At 36.7% G+C, this 21,698-nt stretch overlaps 1 protein-coding gene across 5 annotated transcripts in view; it reads left to right on the top strand.

Moving 5' to 3' along the window:
• The window catches only part of OSBPL6 (oxysterol binding protein like 6), a 48,069-nt gene extending 34,173 nt beyond the window's left edge, over positions 1-13,896 (top strand). For 3 of the 5 annotated variants that reach the window (XM_086616132.1, XM_086616131.1, XM_086616130.1), the window contains 12 exons: positions 853-960; positions 3,245-3,382; positions 4,729-4,816; positions 5,015-5,268; positions 6,274-6,411; positions 6,720-6,783; positions 7,385-7,463; positions 8,741-8,885; positions 10,196-10,340; positions 11,378-11,504; positions 12,070-12,192; positions 13,040-13,343. In XM_086616132.1, the coding sequence (XP_086472258.1) occupies positions 853-960; positions 3,245-3,382; positions 4,729-4,816; positions 5,015-5,268; positions 6,274-6,411; positions 6,720-6,783; positions 7,385-7,463; positions 8,741-8,885; positions 10,196-10,340; positions 11,378-11,504; positions 12,070-12,192; positions 13,040-13,148 (1,518 nt within the window). In that variant the 3' untranslated portion in view covers positions 13,149-13,343. Of the gene's footprint in view, positions 1-852; positions 961-3,244; positions 3,383-4,728; positions 4,817-5,014; positions 5,269-6,273; positions 6,412-6,719; positions 6,784-7,384; positions 7,464-8,740; positions 8,886-10,195; positions 10,341-11,377; positions 11,505-12,069; positions 12,193-13,039; positions 13,344-13,610 lie in introns of those variants that run through there. The other 2 variants (XM_086616129.1, XM_086616133.1) reach the window with 2 other exon arrangements.
• The last annotated feature ends 7,802 nt before the right edge of the window (positions 13,897-21,698 follow it).

Below are 21,698 nucleotides of genomic sequence, written 5' to 3'. Positions count from 1 at the left end.
CGTTGTAACAGTCATTTTCTAGTAAAACAGTATGTCTGTTGTTCTTTTCTATAATCCCCAGTGCTGGGGATATATTGGGATTAAGTCAGTTCATGTTCTAGGTATGTAGCATATTATACTTATTCTAGATTTCAGAATCTTGCACAAGTCTTTCTATATAACAGACAATATGTATATATGTACCCAAATTTATAATCTAGGTTGGGCTTTATAAAAGGAGAAAAATCATCAGATACCAGACACCAGTTGAATTCTATTGATATTTGTGACACACTAATGGATCACTAGTTTGAAATGAGTACACAGATGCAAATATATCAGCTCAATCTGGATGGGCAAACACCCAATGATGCTAGCAATTATGTTGTTTTTCCTAGAAAGGAAGCAATTTCCTTTTGCAGGATCTAAGTGCTGATAACCTTTGTTCAAAAGAGCTGTATAGTTATAAACCAAGAATTACCTCTCAGCATTTTGTGAGTAGTTCCTGTTTGTTGTTTTGCAGTTTCATTCTTTGCTGCTGCATTCACTCCCTATTTACATAGTGTACATAACTTACCAGTATACCCTATCTCAAGAATTAAGGTAGAATGCTACTGTTACGTTGTGGGAGAATATTGATCCCCCTAGCCTCCTGAAAATCACTGAAGGCAAACAAACCAAAAGATTAAATCATGTTAGAGGGATCTCAAAATAGGTATCTCTCTAAAAATGGAAGAAACAAGGTTCTGTATTTCTTAGGAAATTGCTGGGTAGAAGCTACTTTTTTCTCTCTTTTTCTTTTCTTTTTTTTTTTTTTTACTGTTTAACACTTACTTTTTAATTTTAAATGAAATGTGCAATTTTTATTTTAAGGCTCTCAACCAGAATGCTGAACTAAGGAGTCGCTTGAACAGAATACATTCAGAATCTGTTATTTGTGATCAGGTTGTCAGTGTAAATATTATCCCTAGTCCTGATGAGGTAAGACTTTGGCCTTTAACGGATTTAGAGTACAATCACACCTTGCTAATTCTCTCTAATAGCTGAAACACACCTGGCAAATTATAGAATTTTTCAGATTGGCAAGTGTTCGTTTATAGAAAAAGTCAGATTATGTTTTCCTTACAAATAAAACTTCTGTCTGTTTTTTGCATATGCCTGATCTCATGGAAGAGCTCAGTTTGATCTCTGCAGAGAAACAGGGAAGGACTCCAGTTTTGGAATACTAATTGTTGCCAGTGGAAATTAATGAGGTTTTACTGTATTTGAATGTAACACACAGTAGCTAACCAGTTCTGTATCTTAGTTTCTTGCCAAATCAACAGAAGAGTTTAGTATTTAAAGCCTGATCCTGCAAGTGCTTAAAGTGATGTTTACTATCTTGAGTGGCACTGCTGAAATCAAAAGGTTCAGTCTATGAACCAAGAACTATACCAATGTCGTCTTTCTAGTCTTATTTCGCTTTCCTCAGTCAACAGATTACTGAACATTTGTATCAATAACAAGTCAACTTCTCTCATGAGAAGGACAAATTGAATTTGCGAGCTGTAGTATGTTCCAATTAATGTGGTCACTTTGACTGTTCTGCCTGCATTTTACCAAAATATTTTTCATTTGTTATTTCCACTATTTTTTTCCTATGCATATGCCATTTCAATTAACATACTCTTGTCTCCTAATTATTTCATCCAACAAGAAAGAAAAGTGAAAATATGTTTCTAATTGTTTTTATTTACTTTTTGAAAATGTTCAAATAATTTTTCCAAAATGGGGAAGAGTCCAGCATGTTGGAGACTAGCAACAAAAGATAGATGTGCAGCAGTGCCATAGCACAACAATCTGTAGTGAAGTTCTGAGCAGTGATCATCTCTTCTATTTTGTATTTTGTAATCTTGTTACAAGTAGGTCTGACTGAAGGAGTTTTTCAAAGAGGTTCCCAGATCTCACTCTCTTCTTCTCTTGATTGCTTTATAAATATGATCTTGCAGTGTGTAGACAATGCCTGTGTGAGCGTCTTTTTCAGATAGGGGCATGTGTGTTTTTCCAAGCCCTTCTAGCTTATACAAAACCTTAAAATTGTAATCACTTCCTGTAAAAATAAGTGAAATGAGCTTCTGTCTCCATTATAATTCATCAAACATCATAAACCATCTACAAGCTTATAAGCTCCAGTGAAAAAGGAATGGGTTTTGACCTCTTGGCTTGTTTATGATTATTTTTGTTTGTTAGTGCATTTTGAGGTGGCTATATACAATAATTCTACAGGGTTAAGACATCAACAAAACCATTTGCAAGACTTCTGTAGTAAGATTAATGGGGATTTAGTTGCAATCTGAAGAGTTAACCATGGTTAGAAAGGCTTCAGTAGTTTCAACTGTATTATGTCCCAGAATTGTCATGCCTCCACAGCAGCAGCTCGTTTGGTGGAATGGTACAGGGAGAGAATCTTAGGTTTTTTGCCCCTTTTCTTAAAGCAATAGCCTGTAGGGTAACATGTTGAAACCTGGTGTTCCTCCCATCAGTAGCGGGAAGAGGAAGGTATGTTCAACTATTTAAATTATCTTACTCCCATACTGATATGTACGTAACACAGTTTTGAACCCTTGCCTTTGCTGTTAAATTCTCTTTATAATAAACCACAGAGAGTTTGTTGCCTTTAGTGGTATTGAATCAGTGTTAATGGTATAATTCAAATGAGATTTGGAATACAAACATGGAATAAAAGCACATAAATATATATTATAGCCATCCTCCTGAATATTCAAACATTTCAAATGTTTCTTACTAAACTGGTTCACAAATGCACTAATTTTGAAAGTAACTTATAACTCCCTGATCTTATAAGGCTTTATATTTGAGTTTTGGTTGTGTCAAAGCTAACTTCCAGTGATGTAATTCGTTATGACCAGGTGTCTTTTCATCTGAATTTCATGGTTGAACTAGTCTGACACAATCCTGCTATTGTCCACAAAACTATTCCTCTGGATACAGAACTAGATCTGTGATTATTCACACTGCTAAAACTTAGCAGTTGTTACTGAGCAGGCCTCAAATGAAGACATATATCTCACTGCTCAAAATGCACTTTATTTTGTAACTGTCAAAATCTCATCTGTTATGTACATACAAAGCCCTCCTAAAACGCTGTCTTTACTGTCTGTGCTTATATTTGGCATAGAAAAATTATTCAGGTGATTTACCCCTTCTATGCATACTTCTTTTATATTAGAAACAATACTTTTATTTTTCTGTGCTTTATTTACAGACGGGTGAACAAATTCATGTCAGTTTGCCACTATCTCAGCAAGTTTCTAATGAGAGCAGGCTCTCTATGTCTGAATCTGTTTCAGAGTTCTTTGATGCACAGGAAGTGCTTCTGTCTGCCAGCTCGTCAGAAAACGAGGTAGGCTGTGATAGCATGCTGCAGCTTTGCTGTTGGACAGATTTAGGTATTGCTATCACTAGTGAATGATTTATTTTTTTTATATAATGCTAATTAGAATAAAAACATATCAGAATGTGTAAGGTGTAGATAAATGAACCTGAGACTCCCTTGTGATGGGGTGCAGAAGTTTCCTGAAGTGTCAGACTAAGTTGAAAGTTGTTTGTATCGGTAGCTTATGTTCAGTACATGTCCTTGCTAGACTACGGAAGTTTCAGATAAGGATGACATAGACAGGAACAATTATGTCTGACTATGCAGTCAACTAATTTACATTTTGAAACATTCTTTAAAAAAAAGTTTTCAAGTATACATATAAAGTTATTCTCTATAATCAGAGAAGTAGACAAAAACCTGAAAAATTGCATCATCAGGCTCAAAGTTGAAGCAGTCAGAGTGAGTACAGGCTCCTGAATCATGTTGCTGTCTGCAACTTTCCTATGCTATCCTGAATAAATTCTTCAATTTTATTTTTTAAAATACCTTTTTATAAAGCCACAGTAGTGCTGCAGTCTACCACAACTCTTCTGTAAGAGGAAATAAGAGTATGCCACCATATTTTCTCTTTGAAAAGGATTGCTCATGTGCCATGAGTTGGCACAACCACTGCTAGAGCTGTTCGTCTAAAGAATGGAATGGTTCCTTATCTTATTCCTCTGGCAAGTGTAAAATACATGTTATTTCAGTAGTCTGAGTTGTCTATATTGGCATGGAAAATTGGTATGTCTTTATGGTATAAACAAAAGGGAAACTTTACAAAACCACTCCCAAATGTTATAGGCCTTATAACAAATACTGTCATCAGTAAATACTGTAAAATATTTTGAAAGTAATACTTCTGAAAATAAATATTTAAAAAAAAATCTTAAAAATAGCCAAAACTAATGTAGTTACTGTTTTGCAAGATGATAGGTTGATGTTTATATAATATTTTTGCTGAAATGCAAGCTGCATTTTATTGTTTGGTTCTTTATAAAGAGCACAAATCTGACTCTTTCCACCTCTTATCCCCAGTGCATTACATTGGCAATTTTTTTGTTCATCTCTAATCCTTTTGCAAATTTAATGTCTGTATTTGGCTTTAAAATAAGGAATTCAGAAACATAAAGAGAGCATAGCACTTGTTTTGATGCTTTTAGTGCATTGGCAGTATGGGTTGATTGAAACATCCAGTTGATTTTGGTAAAAGCTCTAATGGGGTAGAGATTATTTCTTTGAAAACTTCTGTTTCAATTAATTAATTTTGTCTATTTTGCCAGTTTATTTTATCTGTATTTGAGTTAATTGATATTTTATTTATGTTTTAGGCTTCTGATGATGAATCTTATATCAGTGATGTGAGTGATAATATATCTGAGGACAACACCAGTGTTGCAGACAACATTTCTCGGCAAAGTATACTGCTATGTTTTAAACTTTAAGAAATTACATTGGTTATGTTCATGTACCAGATTTACTGCATGTCTGTACAAGACCAACAGCTGAAATCAGTGAAACTGGGCTTGCTTATTTTGATGGTGATTTGGTTCAAAAGATAAGTCTGGTTTTCTTAATCTGATGCTTTCTTATGATAATAGTTTTTTCCCTCCCTAGTTCTTAATGGTGAACTAACAGGAGGCGCATTCAGGAACGGACGGAGAACTTGTCTCCCAGCTCCCAGCCCTGACACCAGTAACATCAATCTGTGGAATATTTTGAGAAACAACATTGGCAAAGATCTTTCCAAAGTATCCATGCCAGTTGAGTTAAACGAACCTCTGAATACCTTGCAACATCTTTGTGAAGAGCTGGAATACAGTGAACTCTTGGATAAGGCTGCTGAAACAGATGATCCTTATGAGCGCATGGTAATAAATTTAGTGTAGCACTTTTTAATACAGATATAAGAAGGGAGCTGTTGAGTGGACTCCTCTGCAGGGTCCTCTCTTGCTCTTCCTCTTCACAGACAGCAGACGTCCCTGCTGGGTCAGATAAATGCTGTCAACAATTACAGGTGGTAGGTTTGATTTGAACAAGGCTGAGGGACTTCTCTTGACTTCAAACCAAGTCCTGCAATTATGACTCATTGATGTGAAGACTGATCTCACTCTCTAGGACTGTATATACAGGCATTGGCGGTTTCTAATGCTGCAGCATCCTTTCCTGGCTGTGAGCAGATTATCCATAACCAAGTGATTTTTACCCCTGTATTGCTCTTCTGAAGTTTTGTTTGGTCTTCTCAGTGCCTGTTGTGTGTGGTTTTTTGGTTTTTTTTTTTTTAATTCTGCTAAAGGGAGCTGTAGTCTAAATTACTCTAGCATGTCACTTAGTTTATTACATCTAGCTAGGCCTGATGCAGAGATTACTAAATTTTGGTTATCCATGTAGACAAGGAGGCTGACAAGGCCTTACATACAGGTAAGATCCTGAGATAATTTTGCATTAAGTACATCCTAAGTGAGAGCTGTTTATGTTTGGCATTAAATAAAATAGTTCCCATAGGAAAATGGTATGTGGTGTTGTCATTAGAAGTTATCATATAATATTTATTCACCAGGACCATAGACTAGAGCTGGGTTTGTGTTTTAGATGATTAGTGATAAGCCTGGTCAAAGGTAGAAAAACAGTATTAGGTGCAGATTGTTATTTTAGGGGACTATTGAAAGAGACTGACCGAGGCCCTGAAGAAAAATGCATTATATTAGCAAAAGAAGTACAGTTTGTACTGGTTCTGGCTGGGATGTATGGCTTCACTGTCGGGCATGCTTCATTAATCCAGGTTTCACTCTGAGTTGTGTGATACCACATGGTGATGGCGTATACATAGGAATCTCTGCCTATTCTCTCTTATGTGCTTGTCTGTATTTGCACAGGTTCTCATAGCCGCTTTTGCAGCATCAGGCTATGCCTCTACATACTTTAGAGCAGGAAGCAAGCCATTTAACCCAGTGCTTGGTGAAACTTATGAATGTATTAGAGAAGACAAAGGATTTCGATTTTTCTCAGAGCAGGTAATGCTTGTTTCTATACAGACACTCCTGTTTAGATGTAGATTTTGGTTTCTTTGTTTTATAGAGTAATCTTGTTTTTCTTTCTGGTTAGAACGGTTAGTATGATTGAACTTTGTTAAATGCTAGAAGGTATACATTTTTACAATAATCACAAGGAAGTGTTTTAAGTACAAACTTAAGTTGTATCTGTTTTCATAGCAACATAGCCTAACAGTGTGGGCTATTTAGCATTTTCATATTGCAGTAACAATTGTATTGTCTTAGAAATGAAAATGAATTGGTTTTAACTCAGCCAAACTGTTTTCCAGGTTAGCCACCATCCTCCCATTTCGGCCTGTCACTGTGAATCGAAGAACTTTGTATTTTGGCAAGGTATACTTTTTTGATTCAAAAGCATAAACTCCTTTTTTATTAGCAAGTAAAAACTTTGTCTGTACAAGCTGAGCTTTGCATTTGGAACTTACTCAAAATTTCTATACTTATTATTTTTGTAGTAACATATTGCAAACTGATGCTCTGAATTATTTCACTTCAAATCCTCAAGAGTGAGCAGATGTGTTACAACTTCCCTGTTGCTTGTAATCTGTTTATACTTTTCTGCTTAAAAGTTTTTTACCAAGAAAATTACTATTTCTTACAAACACGAGCAGTTCTTTTTACACAGTTGAACAAGCATCTCTTTCCTTGTATCTACTGGCATGTGTATTTAATTTTTATTGAGTGTTTTCATGAGATATTTAACAATAATGTAGCACAGACATGACTCCTAGAAGAAAGTCAAACTTATCTTTAGTTTTTCTGGCCTAATGTAATTTTATAGAATTTTTTTTCTTTTGTATTTTCATGGCAATCTCATACAGTCCTGTTTTAAACCAGATGGTCTAGCACAGATCGTCTCGTGTGCCCCGCAGATCATTGAAAGGGGGAGAGTTTGGTCTTTTCAGTTTTGTATTTCTTTCACTATTACATTCAGATATCAGGTGGAAAAACAAATTCTGGGGGAAATCAATGGAAATTCTGCCAGTTGGAACCTTGAATGTGACTCTTCCAAAGTAAGCTACTGTCCTATTTCCTTTTATTCTCAGTCTTTGCTGCAATCTAACCTGTGCAGATTTGTGAATAGATTGGGGGAATGTGTGCAGACATCGTGTGAATTGTACTGGTGAAAGTTAATGCCTGGCTCAAATCTCTGCTTAGTGTACAGGTGGGGATACTGAAGCATTTGGGGGCCTGAAGATCCATTTAGGTTTTTGGAGAAAAAATATACAAACTCTCTAGAAAGTGATAAACAGAGGGGGATAAAAATGTTTTAGGAGAGAGAACCCAAGTTTTACATGCACAGTAGTGATCAGCTGTTCAGAACAATGCAGCAATCAATATAGGACTGTCAGCAGCTAGTGCTGTTCTTACTAAGGCTCTCAGTAGTTAGTGTTCCCTCAGAATAACCATTAATAATAATGCAAGGTTGTTTTTTAAAATGTATATAAGCCAAAATATGTTCTTAAGATGTTGACAGAGTAGTGAGAAGAACAGGTTTCACCACAGGTAGGAGTAGTTGCAAGTTGTAAATCCTGAGAATATGCAAGGAGACGTTACTTGAAACATGTCTGCTGGTTTTGCAGTACTGTTCCTGCTACTGGACATCACAGCCAGCCTTTCTTTCTGCCTCTAACAGTATGGCGTCGCTCCACTTCACCTCTTTATCCATCTCATGAAATTGAAGTAAATGCACTCAGAAGAATCTTTGTCTTCTGTCTCCTTGTTTTCCTGTCAACTCTGAAGGAGAATATGCTTTGCACAATATAATTCCCTCTTTTTATTCCCTTGTTTGACAATACAGATGCTCTGACTCTAAGTAGTAGTTACAGAAGGAAAGGGATGATGTGCCAGTGAGCTCCTGCTTCCTTTCTGTTTTCTCCTTTCCATATTTATTTTGTCCTATTTATAATTTAATTACATTCTCTGCCTATAGCCTCAAGTCAGCCTTATGTTGATCTTTGCATCACTGTCCTGCTCCTAAAGGAATTGTAGCCAAAACACTTCATGCTCTGAGGACAGTGAATATGTCGTGCAGGTCTTTGGTGGTTCATAATGTCCTGATTTGTGGCTCATAGCACCATTCTTCAGTTCTCTGCGCTAGAGCTTAGGTGAGCTCCTCTATGGAGGATTAGTAATGTACCCAGAAGCAAGGCTTTAATAAAGTAAGCTATTTTAAAAGTTATTGAGTAATATGGTCTTGTATTTATAATAATGGAGCTATGCTTTACCTTCGTGTCCCTAATGATCATGATTAATGTATGTTACTAACGACTTGTTAATCTGTTCTTAGATATGGAGACTACTACGTCTGGAACAAAGTCACTACTTGCATACATAATATTCTTAGTGGAAGGAGGTGGATAGAACACTATGGAGAGATAACTATCAGAAATACAAAAAGCAGTGTTTGTATTTGTAAACTCACATTTGTCAAGGTAACATACGTATTCTAATACATATCATAAATTTGTAAAACTGCATAGTTTAAGCATGCATCAATCTGTTTCTTCACTATTCCTGAAATCCACATTCTATATGTCGTCTCATCAACATTTGTAGATATGTAAATTGTTAAATGATAGTGCTATGTCAAGTAGTATGACTATTCCATTGAACATTTGATACCAGCATGTTGCATTTCTGTATACTGGAACAGGTTGCCCAGAGAAGTTGTGGATGCCCCATCCCTGGAAGTGTTCAAGACCAGGTTGGATGAGGCTTTGGGCAACCTGGTGTAGTGGAGGGTTTCCCTGCCCATGGCAGGGGGCTTGGAACTAGATGATCTTTGAGGTCCCTTCCAACCCAAACCATTCTATGATTCTATGATTCTATAGCTGTGCGCTATACTGTTGTTGGGTTTAGGTTAAAAATGAAATGTCAAAATTTCTTTTCTATTATCACAATGAAAACACAAAGTCACTGTAGACTTCTCTGCCGCTTTAATTCTGCCTTAACTAGAATTTGACAGTCAATATTTTGTCTCTTTAGAGTGAACAATGCTCCTTTGGTTCCTAGTATTTTAATATCCAGTCAAGGACCATATATAAAACCAAATCACTGCATAACTATGTTACTGACAATTATTTTCCCTAAAAATAGTTTTGTCTTCATATTGCAACAAAATACATCAATACCATTGTTGTGTTAGCAATGGTGCCTTACTGTAAATCTGAAATTCATGTTTTGATGAATGTTCTGAGAATGGGCAACTGGCTCAGTAGGTGAAGGTGTAAGAAATAAATGCATCTAAGAAAAGCAAAATAGGGAAGAGAAACAGAAAACAAGAAACAGCAAGTAATTATGGCTGAATGACTTCCTGCTGCAAACAGTAATATGCAGCACCTATCAAAGGATTCCCTTACATGTACAGGTATATTCAGTATTTATCCATATAGAAAGAAGAAAGTTAGCATGCTCTGATCTTTCAATTTTCAGTGTCATTTTTGCTGAATTGTGTGGGATTTGGGTTAATGAACAACAATATACTTCCCAGATTGGTAGATAATTTAAATCCCTTTATATAAACCCCACATGTCGAATTATTCAGGGTTTCTCATATACTAAATCAATGAATATTCGGATCATCTGAATTTTTGAATTCTGATATTCTTGGTTCAAGCTGAGCTGTTCAGATACAAAATTTGGACAGTCAGTGCCATATAGCAAGATTCATGCATTATCTGTATTGGCACAATGGATAATTTGAAAAACAGTGTGAACTAGTAATTTGTTGTTAAACTTGCAGGTAAACTACTGGAATTCAAATGTAAATGAAGTCCAGGGTGTTGTAATAGATCAAGAAGGGAAGGTGGTTCATCGCCTTTTTGGAAAGTGGCATGAAGGCCTTTATTGTGGGGTTGCACCTTCAGCCAAATGCATATGGAGGCCAGGTAAGAGGCTTGTAATGAACAGGCACTGTAGTGTAACACTAAACTCTATAAAGCTGTTTTAGCTGTCATTGTAAATACACAAAATACTAGTATAGAATTTAAATTTCTGGCTAGACGAATAAACAAGAATTTAAATTAGTTTAATACAATGGTAAATGGAAATATTCCTACAGGCATAATCTTCTACATCTCAGTCTGACTCCTGGTCAAATATTCTAGGGTCTTGGGGTCAACATAAGAATAAAATTTAAAAAAATATTGCATGTCTGGGCCTGCCTGTGTGTCTTCTCACAGAGAGCAGAGTAGCTTATTTGCATTCAACAAATAGGAGGTGCCAGTTTATTGAGTTTATTGTCTTAATGTTTGATTAGCATAAAGGATTGGTCTTCAGAAATGGCAAGCTCCTGTGATTTCAGGAGCTGATTTCACTGCTTGCTTAGAGGCACTGAGGTTCAATTAGTCATCCTTTGTACCTACAGTATCTTTCATACATGCAGACTGATTACCCAGGAATTGTCATTATTGTTAGTATTTTGAACCCTACCCTGTATTGATAATATTTAAACCCTACTCTGCACTCTACTCTGCAACATCTACTTTGACCGCTGTTAGTGCTGGAGGTGTTGGACAGTGCCGAATCAGCCTGCGAGTGAGTGTTATGTTCTAAAATTCACTTTGAAGATAAGTTAGGGTTAGCTTCTATACAGACATTTGATAAGCCCACTTTCCAGGGAACAGGAAACTATGTTTGACTTGAAAATCTTGAAAACAGTAATTTTTATTCAAAAAGGAAGGAAGATCATAAAAGTTTTGAATCTATTAGCATGTAATTACAACCTCTGCAGGATAAGCAGTTGAAAATAATATTTAGGGAATGTTGTTCCACCTAGAGAATAGCTTTTGATGCTTTTTAATTGTATGTAAGAGTCAAATATATTAATATTTTTGCTGTTACAACTTAATAGATAAATGAATCTCTTGCATTTTTAGAGTAATAGTTTTAAAAGATTTTTTTTTTCTCATGCATATTCATACAGGCTCCATGCCAACCAATTATGAACGTTATTATGGCTTCACAAGGTTTGCTATTGAGCTCAATGAATTAGATCCTTTACTGAAAGACCTTCTTCCTACAACAGATGCACGATTCAGGCCAGATCAAAGGCAAGAATACTTATTTATACACTTAATAATTGGTGGGTTTAAGGCTGGATTTGGCTAAGTATTGAATCTATGTCTTCACTACAGTCTGAACTACGCTTTGGAGGATTGTGCTAGCAGAGAAAGTATTCAGTATTGCAATCAAATTTCTGCTTTACCTAGTTGAGGGAAAGTAGAAATCATCTTGTTAGTATAGTAGAGCTATAGTGCAATCTTTGGGCAGAGGTAGGATTCCTCATAACAAACTGGAAAGACAGGCTCTGAAATGTGCCCTGCTGCTATGAATGGAAGCAACATTGGTTCCCTCCTAAGTCTCAGTTCATAGTACTTCAATGCTTGTGATATGCTGAAGTTGCTAAAGAAAGTGTGTGCCTTAGGCTGTAGGTCAGGTACATGTAACTGGGGAGTCACGTCTCAGTTATTTTAGGAGGTCATGATTAGATCTGAAAGTGGGTACAACACAGATAACAGGCTTGGCTCATGCTTGTCTTTTGTGGCGACTGGTGATAGAAAATCCCTTATTCTAGATGCTGTATGATTGCTATAGGACCTGTTGTTATTCATACAGGCTTCTGGAGGAAGGAAATGTGGAAGCAGCAGCATCTGAGAAACAAAGAATAGAGGAACTCCAGAGAGGTCGAAGGCGGTACATGGAAGAAAATAGCATTGAATATGTACCCAAATTTTTTAAGTGAGTCATTCATTTCAGTAGTCTCTGTTTTCTGTAGCGTGACTGGACAAAGTACTACAAGAATTACCACCAACATACTGTTAATTGTGTTAATTGCCTGAAGCAATTTTTACACAGTTTAAAGCTTCATAATTGAAAGATCATTTTCTTACAGTGGGCAACAGGTATACAAGTCTGCTGCACCCTTGGCCAATGTTTTTTGAACTTTGAAGTGGAATAAAAGTATAATATTAGGATCTAATATTTAACTATATTATTGTTTTAAGTCATTGCATAAACAAAGTAATAGTCACCTGAACAATATCATACATATATATATATAAAAAAAGTCTAAAATATTTTTTAATTTTAATTAAGTTTTTTTTGTTTTTAATTAAGCATTTTGTTTTTAATTAATTTTTTTTGTTTTTAATTAAGCATTCTTCTGAAACAAGGGATAGTCATACCAAATAGCCTTATGTTTAGCATGGGGAATCAAAAGAGAAAAGATTGAACATGCTTGATGCAGTTTTGTAGCAGAAGATGAGCAAAAATCAGAGGAGACAAACAATAAGTAAAAGGCTTACATTCTGCAAGCTAAATCTCATGGTTGATCCAACAACAGATTTGTGATCTTGGCTGTTTTTCAAACCTTCTGCTTTTGACGCAGGTAGAGGTCGATTTTTAAGCCTCTGACTGTTTTTATTTATATGAAATATAATCTAGAAATAAGAAAGCAGATTTTTATTGGTTTAGATCATAGAGGTATGAAATTTGATTTCATATTGCATAAGAGGAGAGATCTATGGTCAGAACTTTTCTTTTCCTCTCTCTCTTTTGTTTGCTTTTTTTTTTTTCATTACTACAGAAAAGTTATCGACGCTAATCAAAGAGAAGCCTGGGTTACCAACGACACCTACTGGGAACTGCGAAAGGATCCTGGCTTTAGTAAAGTAGAAATTCCCGTACTCTGGTAAACTGAGAATGTAGATCTAGTAAACATATCACTCTGAAGAAAAAAATAACTATGCACAATATGTTTCTTATAGCTAAACATGGTTTGTGGGTCTACAGAAAAACCTATCATTTGCATTTATATTCATCTTTATAATGGACTTTTGAAAGTGCATTAGACCAGGCCCCTGACCACTTCTGGATCTTTTTAATTTTGCAGCAGCCATTAAAAAAAAATGGAAAAAAAAGAAACAGAAACCTTTTAAAGTTTCATATGCTGAAAATTCAGAACAAAAGAAGCAGATGAGTTATCCAAAGTCACTCGGAAGAGGTGGTAGAAGCAAAACTGCAACCGGTGCTTTAAACAGACATTAAGAGTAATGTAATTTAAATTAAAAAAAAAGGAAGAAAAAGAGAAAAATTTCCATTTTGTTTCAACTATTTTTGTTAAAAACTTTTGGGTCACTACACTGTCATTTCTGGCTTCTGGTTAGCCCTTTGGTGTGACGTGCTTGGACTGGCCTTTGTCAAAAAGATACGCTTTTCCGGAAGCTGTTTCCATTCATATGCCATTGTTCATGCCTTAAACAAAATATGAAGATGTACAGTAAGTAATTTTAAAATACGTATGCTTAGGCTTGTGTGAAGGGCAGATTTTTAAAGCACTAGAATTATATCATGATAGAAATATTGGAGAACCTGCATTATTTAAAATCAAAAGACAGCCAAACATCTAACAGTATTTCAGAGGAGTGAGATCTACTGTACTTGCTTTAGCTTTGGGAAGCTGACTGTATAATCAGACTGAAAAGAAACTGCTAACTGGTTGAATTTGAGACAATTCTGTTAAATGCATATGATTGCTGGTCAGAAAGATCATATTCTAAATGACTGACACTGAGATGCATTAATCACTTTTACCACTGTTTGGACATAGTCTCACAGCGAATCTCATTTCCACATAACTGTTTATACAATTAGAATTCCCTGAAGCTTTGCAACAGCATTAAAAGCACAGAAAGATTTCATGGGAAGGTCTCTGGCTTCTCTCCAGAAGCTGGATAGTACTGTAAATGCAACTATTTTCTGCCACACACACTGTTTACTTTACTGGCTCTGTTTTTGCCCCATCCACTTTTCTTATCTGAATTTATATTTGAGAGTAGGCAGAGGCTCCCATGCATTGTAGCTAACAACTACTACTTGTGTTGCCAAAATAGCTTTTGTGGAAAATTATATTTTACAGTTTTTCATAAAGTGATTGTATATTTTTTGATTAAGAACCAAGTCTCTTATATGTTGCTAAGCTTCGGTTAATATATTTAGGAGAAGGCTTGGCACTTTCGATTTCAAAATCTCTGAAACATTAAACAGTAGGAGGGCAGATTTTAATAAAAGGAAAAAAAGTAGTTTTATTAGGTAAAAACTGCATTCCATATGGTGTGATCGAGTCTTCCATTTATGCATACATTATACATCCAGGAACTGATGAGAGGCTAGATTTCATGCATAAACACTGTCTTTCTTTCTACACACAGCGTACATAGTGCACTTGAATTTTTCTATTTAAGATCAATTCCAGTCCTGAAAACTAAAAAAAATTATTAGATAGGTATGTGATCCTGCCAGTAGAGCTGCTTGAACAGTTCTCAGTAGATTACCACACATACCCAGCTCTCCGCCTGCCTCTTCCTTTCGCAGAGTCAGGTTCCTATAGAAATGAGATTCCTTTGATTATTTAATACGCATTTAGTTCTCCCCCTTGTTTGTATGGCAAAGCAACTGGCAGAGCAACTAGCCACTAATGAATTCCAATTTCTTCACGCAGTTCTGTTACCAGGAAGAACTATGAAAACCTAAAGAAAATACCAAGTAGACTTTTTAAAAATTGGGAATGCTCATTAATTGCTTATGAATATTTGGTGTAAAACAAACTGTGCAGAATAACAGGATTTCTTCCAAGGAAAATTTTGAATTATTCAAAGAATGATTTCTTTTGCTTTCCTAATTGAACTCAGTCTGATTTTTTTTTTTTTTTAAGCCTTCAATTGTTGTTTTAAGAAAATGAAAATATATCAAAGTTTGGGTTTTTTAATCATAGTTGGCTAACTTCATCCTACTTGCTTTAATGACGTTACGCTATGAATCAAATTGGCACATTATGTGCAAAATAGCAATTAATTATTCTGTGTCACTTTCCTTAAAAACAACATTATTAAACATTTGCCCACCTCATGCTCCTGTCTTTGTGTGCAGTTCACCATGACATTATAAAGCATTATGTATGTATGACTGCAAGTACATTTGAGGGACAGAAACGGCATGTCCTCAGATTTTTTTGAAAGTTGGTTTTTAATTTAAATACAGAAATAAGGTTTTTAGTTTTACAGTGTTCTGCTTTGCGAATGTCATTATGTGCGATGCAAACTGAAACTTGGTGAACACTAAAGATGCTATCACTGATTTAATTATGTTTTATAATTGTTTATTCGACACTCATTGAAAGAAAAATAGCATTAACATTTTTGGAATTGAAAAATACTTGTGATGTGCTAAATCTTTCTTTGAAGGCACTATGTAAGCCTACTGAACGTTAAATTAGTTAATTAGTAAGTAGAGGAAACACAAAACAATGCATCACAAAATACTTGCAGTCTTTATCAGAAATTGAAAAGTGATAGGAAATGTACCATAAAACAATTTCTTCTAGTGCAGAATTTTCTGGATTCTGTGCAAAATCTTTTATTAAATTTTTCCTGTAACATAGGAGAACATCATGACATATCTTGTGCTGTTTCTGAGGAGAAGGGGTTAACAGAGGATAGGTCTGAGGGCTTCTATCTTGATTCTTACTTTTAGACATCCTGTGAAATTTCACCAGCACTGGGTCGCAGAGGATAGTGGGCTTTCCACGCCCCTGCCATTGTAGCACGGAATGGGGTTTCCCGTGTTCCAAAGAGAACACACTGTGGCTCCTTTGCAGCCTGGCACTCACTGTAAGTGCCTGCTGCTTTTTGACAGGGCTGCTGCTCGACTGTCCCTTCCCAGCACATGGTGTTTTTCCACCTCAAATGCAGACCTTTGCACTGCTGTTGAATCTTGTGAAACGTCTTCTGACCCGGTCCTCAAGCCGAGCAAGGTTCTTCTAATTGAAATTCTGCCATTTGACGTGCAGTCTCATCCTCCTAATCTAATGCCAGCTGAGAACTTGTTAGCATGTAGTTTATGTCCTTGCCCAGGTCGCTGGCGAAATGTTGATTGACATGGGCCACCAAATGGACCCCTGCAGGGCTCTTCTCATTGCTGGGTGCCTGCTGGGTGTAAGCCAATGATGAGTGCTCTTCAAACCTGGGGATTTGGGCAGTTTTCAGCCCACCTTACTCCATTCATCCAGGCAGTATTTCCTTCTGAAAGGCATGAAAAATACTTACTAACTCAGTAGATTTAATTGCTATAGGTTTGGTATGTCACAAAAATAGTGCAAATCATTTGATATTTAAAACCTTTTAAACAATTTAAGAATTGCTAACTTTCACTACAAAGCCATAGCTTTTGCTTTTTCCTGTGTTTTCTTAAAACACTTATTTCTGTATAAAATACGCAACACTTATGCTTTAGTTTCACAATAGTGAACTGTACTTTCAATTAATATTTTAAAAGTATACCTTAGTTCGTTCCCTGTTCTGGTACTGCGGATATGATAGGATAATAATAGTTATGTTCATCAAAGGTAACGTCTTATGAAGAGACTTAAATAACTTCATTCCTATTTTAGATCTGTATTAATAAGATGATATATTTTTCAGCATATTAGAAATTGTTATCTCTCTGAGAAATACAATTTGAATATGAGTTCATTTTTGTACAGTATCACTGTGATTAAAAAGTTATCTAGATACACATTCTAATTTTAGGCAGATGTAAGTTGTATAAAATAAACTTATTTGTATTTGGCTTTAAAAGTGAGCTCCAACTATAATACTCTTTTCATGTTACAAATAATGTTACTTTTTTTTTTTTCCTCATTCTGAACTTCTGACTCCGAATGAGCTCGTATGGCATTTGTGGGTTTTATTTGAATAGCACGTTAAGCATATGTCAAATATTGCAGTATGTATAGATGACACACTTTTTAAAGATTTTGCCCTTAATTCCCTAGTGGACACTGTCAGAGCTTTATGGAAATAAGTTGCACAAATCTTAAGGCACACTAGCAGCCAGTGTTGGTCTTGCTCTCGTGGGTGCTTGGTGAGGAGCTTCTGTTTCCTGTGGAGGTAACATGGGATTTTCTCACTCTAGAACCAGGCACAGTGGAGCCCAGTGCAATGCAGTCTTGCTCATAGAGTTCCTCTAAAAAAATCAGATTTTTTAGAAATGCCCTGGAAGGGAAGGGGAGTTTCATTTGCACTTGTACGGTAACCAAGAGGGCTGAATATGCCAATTCTCTGTGAGTTTTGCAAAACTTGTTTTCACCAGCAAAGGTCTGTTAGTATAGGGAAGGTTTGTGTGGTCTCCTTGTTTTATTGGATTTTGAATATTGTCTGGCACAGAGATAAACACTAGCTGTTTAACATGCCATTTGCTGCAGCTGTAATCTGAGAAATTAACTCTATTTTAGATGTCATTACTAATGCTGGAGCTGCATAATGGAAATAAAAGAGAGTTTTTGAACTAAATCCACCTGAAAGGAAAGGGTATTTGTATCCATATGCTAAAATAATAGAATGAGTTAAGTTAGAAAGTTTGGCCCAGCTGGGGGAAAAAGATTAATATTGGCAAAACTGTGTAAGAAACACTGGCATGGCCTCATCAGTCTTCCTGTGTTATACACAGACCTGTGAGAAAGCTAACAAACCTCACTATGTCATAACCACTTACCTTGGCAGATACTGCGGCTGAAAATACTATCTTGGGTTTTCTTCCTGTCTGTCATTAAGTAAAAGGCAGCAAAAATGTATAAAACTTGAATTTTCTCTTTAAAGCATATATTGATAAAAGTTGAGGTAGGCAGGGATACAGTGGCAACTAAAGTTTTTTTGTTAATATGCTTAGAGGTATATTTAATATAAAAAGTAGTATAATTTTCTACTTTACCATTCCTGGTTATTTTATTATAATTCTGGCATCATTCAGAAGTAAAGTTTCATGTAGAAAGGTTTTTTTAGTGTTTTGGTTTATTTGTTTTATTTGGTTTTGGGTGTTTTTTTCGGGAGGAGAGGGAGGTTGTAGAGTTTTTTTTAAATAGAAAACTCTAGACTATGTGTGTTAAAAAAGGTGTAATTATTCCTGGGGAGAGTATCTCCCTGAGCTCCATTAGAACAGTGAATGGCACCCACAGAATGCTGCAAATCTCAGAAAGGTCAGAGAAATGGCCAATTTACAGCAATTTATTTTATTTTTGTATTATATACTGTGAGAAGACTACTTACAAAAGCAAATACCTTATTTGCTCTTTAAACTAGAGAACATAAACCGTATTCATTCCTTAGCTTTGGTGTAAGCTATTACTTTCTTCCTCTAAACTGAAAAGCCTCTTTATATAAGGATTTTTATATTGTATCTTGCAAGTTTGAAAAGTGATAGCAATGTACTTGTAGGTGTTTTATATACCCATCTCCTCCTTTGTCAAGATTTCTTGTATTATAAACTCATCTTTAGTTTTTTTCCCTTCCATGTGATCTTTGACAAACCTCAGAAAAGGGAGAGGGAGACTACAATGGAGAACAGTGAAACTAGTCATAAAATCATAGAATGATTTGGGTTGGAAGGGACCTTAAAGATCATCTAGTTCCAATTCTCCTGCCGTGGGCAGGGACACCTTCTACTAGACCAGGTTGCTCAAAGCCTCATCCAGCCTGGCCTTGAACATTTCAAGGGATGGGGCATCTGCAACTTCTCCAGGCAACCTGTTCCAGTGTTTCACCACTCTCACTGTAAAAAATTTCTTCCTTAAATCTAATCGAAATCTACCCTCTTTCCGTTTAAAGCCACTACCCCTTGTCCTATCACTGTATGCCTTTGTAAAAAGTTCCTCTCGAGCTTTCTTGTAGGCTCCCTTTAGGTACTGGGAGGCTGGTAGAAAGTCTCCCCAGAGCCTTCTCTTCCCTAGGCTGAGCAACCTCAACTCTCTCAGTCTGTCTTCATAGCAGAGGTGCTCCATCCCTCAGATCATCTTTGTGGTCCTCCTCTGGACCCGCTCCAACAGCTCCATGTCCTTCAGAGCTGAACGCAGTACTCCAGATGGGGTCTCATGAGAGCAGAGTAGAGGGGCAGAATTGCTTCCCTGGACCTGCTGGCCGTGCTTCTTTTGATACAGCCCAGGATATGGTTGGCTTTCTGGACTGCCAACACAAGTTGCCAGCTCATGTTGAGCTTCTCATCAAACACCACCCCCAAGTCCTTCTCCCCAGGGCTGTTCTCAATCCATTCTCTGCCCAGCCTGTACTTGTACTTGGAATTGCCCTGACCCATGTGCAGGACCTTGCACTTGGCCTTCTTGAACTTCATGGGGCTAGCACAGGCCCACATCTCAAGCCTGTCAAGGTCCCTCTGGATGGCATCCCTTCCCTCCAACGTGTCCACAACACCACACAACTTGGTGTCGTCGGCAAACTTGCTGAGGGTGCACTTAATCCCACTGTCCATGTCACTGACAAAGATGTTAGACCCCATCGACTCCTGAGGAACACCACTCATCACTGGTCTCCACTTGGACATTGAGCTGTTGACCGCAACTCTCTGAGTGTGACCATCCAGCCAATTCCTTATCCATCATGTGGTCCTTTTGTCATATCCATTTCCCTCTAATTTAGAGACAAGGATGTCCTGTAGGCCAGTGTCAAATGCTTTGGACAAGTCCAGGTATATGACATTAGTTGCTTTCCCTTTATCCACCAACGCTGTAACCCCATCGTAGAAGGCCACCAAATTTGTCAGGCACAATTTGCACTTAATGAAGCCCTGTTGGCTGTCACCAATCACCTCCTTTTTTTCCATGTGCCTTAGCATAGTTTCCAGTAGGATCTGCTCCATGATCTTGCCAGGCACAGAGGTGAGACTGACTGGCCTGTAGTTACCTGGCATTTCCTTTTTTCCCTTTTTAAATACTGGGGCTATGTTTCCTCTTTTCCAGTCAGTGGGAACTTCACTGGACTGCCACAACTTCTCAAATATGATGAATAATGGTTTAGCAGCTTCATCCATCAGTTCCCTCAGGACCCATGGATGCACCTCATCAGGTCCCATGGACTTGTGCACCTTCAGGTTCCTTAGATGGTCTCGAACCTGATCTTCTCCTACAGTGGGTGGTTCTTCATTCTCCCATGCCCTGCCTTTACCTTCTGCAACTCGGGCAGTGCAGCTGCAGCACTTAGTCACAGCAGCTGTCGGTGGCACAGCTGTAACAAAATAGAAGAGAGGGTTGGTGACATTTGCTCAGAATTAATTCTGAAGGTGAAGGGAAGTTTTTATTCCTTTTATAAATAAAAATGACTGCAGCCAGCATTTAGCTGAAGATGTATTGGCAATGTGGACAAAAACAGTTGGATATTTTATAAATAAGGATGGAATATATAATCAGAAGTGTGTAATATATTCTTTCTTGACCTATGAATAATTCGTTGAATTATGGTAAAGCTATTATTCGTACTTCTGGAGCAATGATCCAGATGTTGTCTCCTATGAAACACCAAGATGTGTTTCCATATTGGCTGCTACTTTTAATGGTCTGCATTAATGAAAGAGGGATATCGTATGCTAATGTATAATGTTGCTGGCACAGAACATTAGAGATGCAAAAAGCAAAGAGGTGAGGAGATTCCTTCAAAAAGTCAGAAGTGGGTAACTTGTCTTTTACACCCTGAGCACCAAAATGATATAAGTCCTACACAAGAGCAGTACACACAGTGATAAATATTCAACCAAAATTACTCTTCTTGAGTTACTCACTCCTTGTGCAAGTCAGAGTAGCCACATGCACAACATCTTTTTCTGAAGTTGCATTACTATTTATGATTGCGTTTGTGGCCCAGGGGTTGATTTGTCAGGTCCTCTGAGGACAATCAGTGTTAGAGTTAGCATTGCAAACTCAGACTTCTGTTCTAGTAGTCCTGTGCTGCCCTCTCTCTCTTCCTTTCTTAAATTCATCTGAACAAGGCATATTACAGTACCATTAACAAAATTAATATAAATTTAATCCTCAGTATTTTCCAGAGAATGGAAAATTCGGGTAGTTTCTTTAACTGTCTTAAAGAATTACAGACGAGATCTTCAATTGTCTTTGTATTTGCTTAATATTTTATAAAATATTTTGAGATTGGATCAGCAATAATAAAATTATACATCAATATATTAAACTTGCTTTGTCACCTATCTTGAAGTCAACACTGAAAATTATTGTTCCAATTTGAAGTTAGTTCTGTGTAGTTCTTGAAATAAGTGTTACTGGTATTCTTTAGTGTTTGAAATACAGTATAACAAATTCAGATCACTTTTTTTTTTTTTTCCCTAAGTCTCAAACAAGACCTGACTATGAGCTGAGAAATAAATGCTAATGAGTGTATTTTGGTATGCAG

Source organism: Tauraco erythrolophus, chromosome 8, assembly GCF_009769465.1.
Source record: "Tauraco erythrolophus isolate bTauEry1 chromosome 8, bTauEry1.pri, whole genome shotgun sequence".
NCBI lineage: Eukaryota > Metazoa > Chordata > Aves > Musophagiformes > Musophagidae > Tauraco > Tauraco erythrolophus.
This window is presented reverse-complemented; position numbering and strand designations above follow the sequence as displayed.